This window comes from Thalassophryne amazonica, chromosome 15 (assembly GCF_902500255.1).
Source record: "Thalassophryne amazonica chromosome 15, fThaAma1.1, whole genome shotgun sequence".
Lineage (NCBI taxonomy): Eukaryota > Metazoa > Chordata > Actinopteri > Batrachoidiformes > Batrachoididae > Thalassophryne > Thalassophryne amazonica.
The window spans coordinates 287,338-294,609 of NC_047117.1; the positions used below are offsets into that span (position 1 = coordinate 287,338).

Below are 7,272 nucleotides of genomic sequence, written 5' to 3' on the forward strand. Positions count from 1 at the left end.
TACTCCCTACAGTATGTTTGCGGTATTCCCTACAGTGTGTTTGCGGTACTCCCTACAGTATATCTGCGGTACTCCCTACAGTATGTCTGCGGTACTCCCTACAGTATATCTGCGGTACTCCCTACAGTATGTTTGCAGTACTCCCTACAGTATATCTGCGGTACTCCCTACAGTATGTTTGCGGTATTCCCTACAGTATGTTTACGGTACTCCCTACAGTATATCTGCAGTACTCCCTACAGTATGTCTGCAGTACTCCCTACAGTATGTCTGCAGTACTCCCTACAGTATATCTGCAGTACTCCCTACAGTATGTTTGCGGTATTCCCTACAGTATGTTTGCAGTACTCCCTACAGTATATCTGCAGTACTCCCTACAGTATGTTTGCAGTACTCCCTACAGTATGTTTGCAGTACTCCCTACAGTATGTTTGCAGTACTCCCTACAGTATATCTGCAGTACTCCCTACAGTATGTTTGCGGTACTCCCTACAGTATGTTTGCAATATTCAAGACAGTATATCTGCAATATTCAAGACAGTATATCTGCGATACTCCCTACAGTATGTTTGCGGTATTCCCTACAGTATGTTTGCGGTACTCCCTACAGTATATCCGCGGTACTCCCTACAGTATGTCTGCAGTACTCCCTACAGTATATATGCGGTACTCCCTACAGTATGTTTGCAGTACTCCCTACAGTATATCTGCGGTACTCCCTACAGTATGTTTGCGGTATTCCCTACAGTATGTTTACAGTACTCCCTACAGTATGTTTACAGTACTCCCTACAGTATGTTTACAGTACTCCCTACAGTATATCTGCAGTACTCCCTACAGTATGTCTGCAGTACTCCCTACAGTATGTTTGCAGTACTCCCTACAGTATATGTGCAGTACTCCCTACAGTATGTTTGCGGTATTCCCTACCGTATGTTTGCAGTACTCCCTACAGTATGTTTGCAGTACTCCCTACAGTATGTTTGCAGTACTCCCTACAGTATGTTTGCGGTACTCCCTACAGTATGTTTGCGGTACTCCCTACAGTATGTTTGCGGTACTCCCTACAGTATGTTTGCAGTACTCCCTACAGTATGTTTGCAGTACTCCCTACAGTATATCTGCAGTACTCCCTACAGTATATCTGCGGTATTCCCTACAGTATGTTTGCGGTATTCCCTACAGTATGTTTGCAGTAGTCCCTACAGTATATCTGCAGTACTCCCTACAGTATGTTTGCGGTACTCCCTACAGTATGTTTGCAGTACTCCCTACAGTATGTTTGCAGTACTCCCTACAGTATATCTGCAGTACTCCCTACAGTATGTTTGCGGTACTCCCTACAGTATGTTTGCGGTACTCCCTACAGTATGTTTGCAGTACTCCCTACAGTATATCTGCAGTACTCCCTACAGTATGTTTGCGGTACTCCCTACAGTATGTTTGCAGTACTCCCTACAGTATATCTGCAGCACTCCCTACAGTATATCTGCAGTACTCCCTACAGTATGTTTGCGGTACTCCCTACAGTATGTTTGCAGTACTCCCTACAGTATATCTGCAGTACTCCCTACAGTATATTTGCAGGACTCCCTACAGTATATCTGCAGTACTCCCTACAGTATATCTGCAGTACTCCCTACAGTATGTTTGCGGTACTCCCTACAGTATGTTTGCGGTACTCCCTACAGTATGTTTGCGGTACTCCCTACAGTATATCTGCAGTACTCCCTACAGTATGTTTGCGGTACTCCCTACAGTATGTTTGCAGTACTCCCTACAGTATGTTTGCAGTACTCCCTACAGTATATCTGCAGTACTCCCTACAGTATGTTTGCGGTACTCCCTACAGTATGTTTGCAGTACTCCCTACAGTATATCTGCAGTACTCCCTACAGTATGTTTGCGGTACTCCCTACAGTATGTTTGCGGTACTCCCTACAGTATGTTTGCAGTACTCCCTACAGTATATCTGCAGTACTCCCTACAGTATGTTTGCGGTACTCCCTACAGTATGTTTGCAGTACTCCCTACAGTATGTTTGCAGTACTCCCTACAGTATATCTGCAGTACTCCCTACAGTATGTTTGCAGTACTCCCTACAGTATGTTTGCAGTACTCCCTACAGTATGTTTGCAGTACTCCCTACAGTATATCTGCAGTACTCCCTACAGTATGTTTGCAGTACTCCCTACAGTATGTTTGCAGTACTCCCTACAGTATATCTGCAGTACTCCCTACAGTATGTTTGCGGTACTCCCTACAGTATGTTTGCGGTACTCCCTACAGTATGTTTGCAGTACTCCCTACAGTATGTTTGCAGTACTCCCTACAGTATATCTGCAGTACTCCCTACAGTATGTTTGCGGTACTCCCTACAGTATGTTTGCAGTACTCCCTACAGTATGTTTGCAGTACTCCCTACAGTATATCTGCAGTACTCCCTACAGTATGTTTGCAGTACTCCCTACAGTATGTTTGCGGTACTCCCTACAGTATGTTTGCAGTACTCCCTACAGTATGTTTGCAGTACTCCCTACAGTATGTTTGCAGTACTCCCTACAGTATATCTGCAGTACTCCCTACAGTATATCTGCAGTAACTCCCTACAGTATGTTTGCAGTACTCCCTACAGTATATCTGCAGTACTCCCTACAGTATATCTGCAGTACTCCCTACAGTATGTTTGCGGTACTCCCTACAGTATGTTTGCAGTACTCCCTACAGTATATCTGCAGTACTCCCTACAGTATGTTTGCGGTACTCCCTACAGTATGTTTGCAGTACTCCCTACAGTATGTTTGCAGTACTCCCTACAGTATGTTTGCAGTACTCCCTACAGTATATCTGCAGTACTCCCTACAGTATGTTTGCGGTACTCCCTACAGTATGTTTGCAGTACTCCCTACAGTATGTTTGCAGTACTCCCTACAGTATATCTGCGGTACTCCCTACAGTATGTTTGCGGTACTCCCTACAGTATGTTTGCAGTACTCCCTACAGTATGTTTGCAGTACTCCCTACAGTATATCTGCAGTACTCCCTACAGTATATCTGCGGTACTCCCTACAGTATGTTTGCAGTACTCCCTACAGTATGTTTGCAGTACTCCCTACAGTATGTTTGCAGTACTCCCTACAGTATGTTTGCAGTACTCCCTACAGTATGTTTGCGGTACTCCCTACAGTATGTTTGCGGTACTCCCTACAGTATGTTTGCAGTACTCCCTACAGTATGTTTGCAGTACTCCCTACAGTATGTTTGCAGTACTCCCTACAGTATATCTGCAGTACTCCCTACAGTATATCTGCAGTACTCCCTACAGTATGTTTGCAGTACTCCCTACAGTATGTTTGCAGTACTCCCTACAGTATATCTGCAGTACTCCCTACAGTATGTTTGCGGTACTCCCTACAGTATGTTTGCGGTACTCCCTACAGTATGTTTGCAGTACTCCCTACAGTATGTTTGCAGTACTCCCTACAGTATATCTGCAGTACTCCCTACAGTATGTTTGCGGTACTCCCTACAGTATGTTTGCAGTACTCCCTACAGTATGTTTGCAGTACTCCCTACAGTATATCTGCAGTACTCCCTACAGTATGTTTGCAGTACTCCCTACAGTATGTTTGCGGTACTCCCTACAGTATGTTTGCAGTACTCCCTACAGTATGTTTGCAGTACTCCCTACAGTATGTTTGCAGTACTCCCTACAGTATATCTGCAGTACTCCCTACAGTATATCTGCAGTACTCCCTACAGTATGTTTGCAGTACTCCCTACAGTATATCTGCAGTACTCCCTACAGTATATCTGCAGTACTCCCTACAGTATGTTTGCGGTACTCCCTACAGTATGTTTGCAGTACTCCCTACAGTATATCTGCAGTACTCCCTACAGTATGTTTGCGGTACTCCCTACAGTATGTTTGCAGTACTCCCTACAGTATGTTTGCAGTACTCCCTACAGTATGTTTGCAGTACTCCCTACAGTATATCTGCAGTACTCCCTACAGTATGTTTGCGGTACTCCCTACAGTATGTTTGCAGTACTCCCTACAGTATGTTTGCAGTACTCCCTACAGTATATCTGCGGTACTCCCTACAGTATGTTTGCGGTACTCCCTACAGTATGTTTGCAGTACTCCCTACAGTATGTTTGCAGTACTCCCTACAGTATATCTGCAGTACTCCCTACAGTATATCTGCGGTACTCCCTACAGTATGTTTGCAGTACTCCCTACAGTATGTTTGCAGTACTCCCTACAGTATGTTTGCAGTACTCCCTACAGTATGTTTGCAGTACTCCCTACAGTATGTTTGCGGTACTCCCTACAGTATGTTTGCGGTACTCCCTACAGTATGTTTGCAGTACTCCCTACAGTATGTTTGCAGTACTCCCTACAGTATGTTTGCAGTACTCCCTACAGTATATCTGCAGTACTCCCTACAGTATGTTTGCGGTACTCCCTACAGTATGTTTGCAGTACTCCCTACAGTATGTTTGCAGTACTCCCTACAGTATATCTGCGGTACTCCCTACAGTATGTTTGCGGTACTCCCTACAGTATGTTTGCAGTACTCCCTACAGTATGTTTGCAGTACTCCCTACAGTATATCTGCAGTACTCCCTACAGTATATCTGCGGTACTCCCTACAGTATGTTTGCAGTACTCCCTACAGTATGTTTGCAGTACTCCCTACAGTATGTTTGCAGTACTCCCTACAGTATGTTTGCAGTACTCCCTACAGTATGTTTGCGGTACTCCCTACAGTATGTTTGCAGTACTCCCTACAGTATGTTTGCAGTACCCCCTACAGTATGTTTGCAGTACTCCCTACAGTATGTTTGCAGTACTCCCTACAGTATATCTGCAGTACTCCCTACAGTATGTTTGCGGTACTCCCTACAGTATGTTTGCGGTACTCCCTACAGTATGTTTGCAGTACTCCCTACAGTATATCTGCAGTACTCCCTACAGTATGTTTGCGGTACTCCCTACAGTATGTTTGCAGTACTCCCTACAGTATATCTGCAGCACTCCCTACAGTATATCTGCAGTACTCCCTACAGTATGTTTGCGGTACTCCCTACAGTATGTTTGCAGTACTCCCTACAGTATATTTGCAGTACTCCCTACAGTATATCTGCAGTACTCCCTAACTAGTATCTGCGGTACTCCTACAGTATATTGCAGTACTCCCTACAGTATGTTTGCAGTACTCCCTACAGTATGTTGCAGTACTCCCTACAGTATAGTTTGCAGGTACTCCCTACAGTATGTTGCAGTACTCCCTACAGTATGTTTGCCGTACTCCCTACAGTATGTTTGCAGTACTCCCTACGTATGTTTGCAGGTACTCCCTACAGTATGTTGCAGTACTCCCTACAGTATGTTGCGGTACTCCCTACAGTATGTTTGCAGTACTCCCTACAGTATGTTTGCAGTACTCCCTACAGTATGGTTGCAGTACTCCCTACAGTATGTTTGCGTACTCCCTACAGTATGTTTGCAGGTACTCCCTACAGTATGTTTGCAGTACTCCCTACAGTATGTTTGCGGTACTCCCTACAGTATGTTGCGGTACTCCCTACAGTATGTTTGCAGTACTCCCTACAGTATATCTGCAGTACTCCCTACAGTATGTTTGCAGTACTCCCTACAGTATGTTTGCAGTACTCCCTACAGTATGTTTGCAGTACTCCCTACAGTATTCTGCAGTACTCCCTACAGTATGTTGCAGTACTCCCTACAGTATGTTTGCAGTACTCCCTACAGTATATTTGCGGTACTCCCTACAGTATGTTTGCGGTACTCCCTACAGTATGTTTGCGGTACTCCCTACAGTATGTTTGCAGTACTTACCTACAGTATGTTTGCAGTACTCCCTAAAGTATGTTGCAGGTACTCCCTACGTATGTTTGCGGTACTCCCTACAGTATGTTTGCAGTACTCCCTACAGTATGTTTGCAGTACTCCCTACAGTATGATCTGCAGGTACTCCCTACAGTATGTTTGCAGTACTCCCTACAGTATGTTTGCAGGTACTCCCTACAGTATGTTTGCAGTACTCCCTACAGTATGTTTGCAGTACTCCCTACAGGTATGTTGCAGTACTCCCTACAGTATATCTGCAGTACTCCCTACAGTATGTTTGCAGTACTCCCTACAGTATGTTTGCAGTACTCCCTACAGTATATCTGCAGTACTCCCTACAGTATGTTTGCAGTACTCCCTACAGTATGTTTGCAGTACTCCCTACAGTATGTTTGCAGTACTCCCTACAGTATGTTTGCAGTACTCCCTACAGTATATCTGCAGTACTCCCTACAGTATGTTTGCAGTACTCCCTACAGTATGTTTGCAGTACTCCCTACAGTATGTTTGCAGTACTATCTCGGAGTTACTGCCTGTGGAATTCCTGTGGTTTTTTTCCATGGGTGGGGATAAAATGAGTCACTTCATGTTTGCTAATAAACCAGCGGCGTCCTGCCAACCAGAACCAGAACCAGAACCAGAACTCACCGTGGGCCTCTTCCAGGTCACTCCTCGGGTCTTGTAGGAGTTCCTCCCCAGCTCTTTGAAGCCCAGAGACTCCGATCCGGCCGGGAAAGTCGGGTCGCAGAACAGCTGCCCGGAGCTCAGACACTGAGCCCGCAGAACCGAAAAGTTCTGGTTCAGGTACGGAACCGCCTTAGCGTTGGTTCCGAAGCCCGCAGCCAGGGCCCGTTTCTTCGCCACAGTGCTCGCGACGCCGGACATGATGACAAAAAGAAAGTTCGAAGCGACACAAGAAAAGTTTCCTTCAAACTCTGAGCAGATTTTTTCTCTCAGAACCTCCGCCCAAAACACACGCGCACAGGGGCGGAGCCAGGCGGCGCTCGGCCACGCCCACGGGGACCGGAGCGGAAACTTCAAACAGCAACGCTGACGACGACAAACAACAACAACAACACTGACGACAACAACAATAACAATAACTGACGACAACAATAACAACACTGAAGACAACAACAACAACAATAACTGACGACAACAATAACAACACTGAAGACAACAACAATAACAATAACTGACGACAACAATAACAACACTGAAGACAACAACAACAACAATAACTGACGACAACAATAACAATAACTGACGACAACAATAACAACACTGAAGACAACAACAATAACAATAACTGACGACAACAATAACAACACTGAAGACAACAACAACAACAATAACTGACGACAACAATGACAACACTGAAGACAACAACAATA

General features: G+C 45.0%; 1 protein-coding gene across 2 annotated transcripts in view; it reads right to left on the bottom strand.

Annotated features, from left to right (window-relative positions):
- The window catches only part of LOC117526951 (calpain-2 catalytic subunit-like), an 81,556-nt gene that overhangs the window by 55,660 nt on the left and 18,624 nt on the right, over positions 1–7,272 (bottom strand). Inside the window, exon 2 of one of the 2 annotated variants that reach the window (XM_034189077.1) lies at positions 6,527–6,771. In XM_034189077.1, the coding sequence (XP_034044968.1) occupies positions 6,527–6,763 (237 nt within the window). In that variant the 5' untranslated portion in view covers positions 6,764–6,771. Of the gene's footprint in view, positions 1–6,526; positions 6,835–7,272 lie in introns of those variants that run through there. The other variant, XM_034189076.1, reaches the window with a different exon arrangement.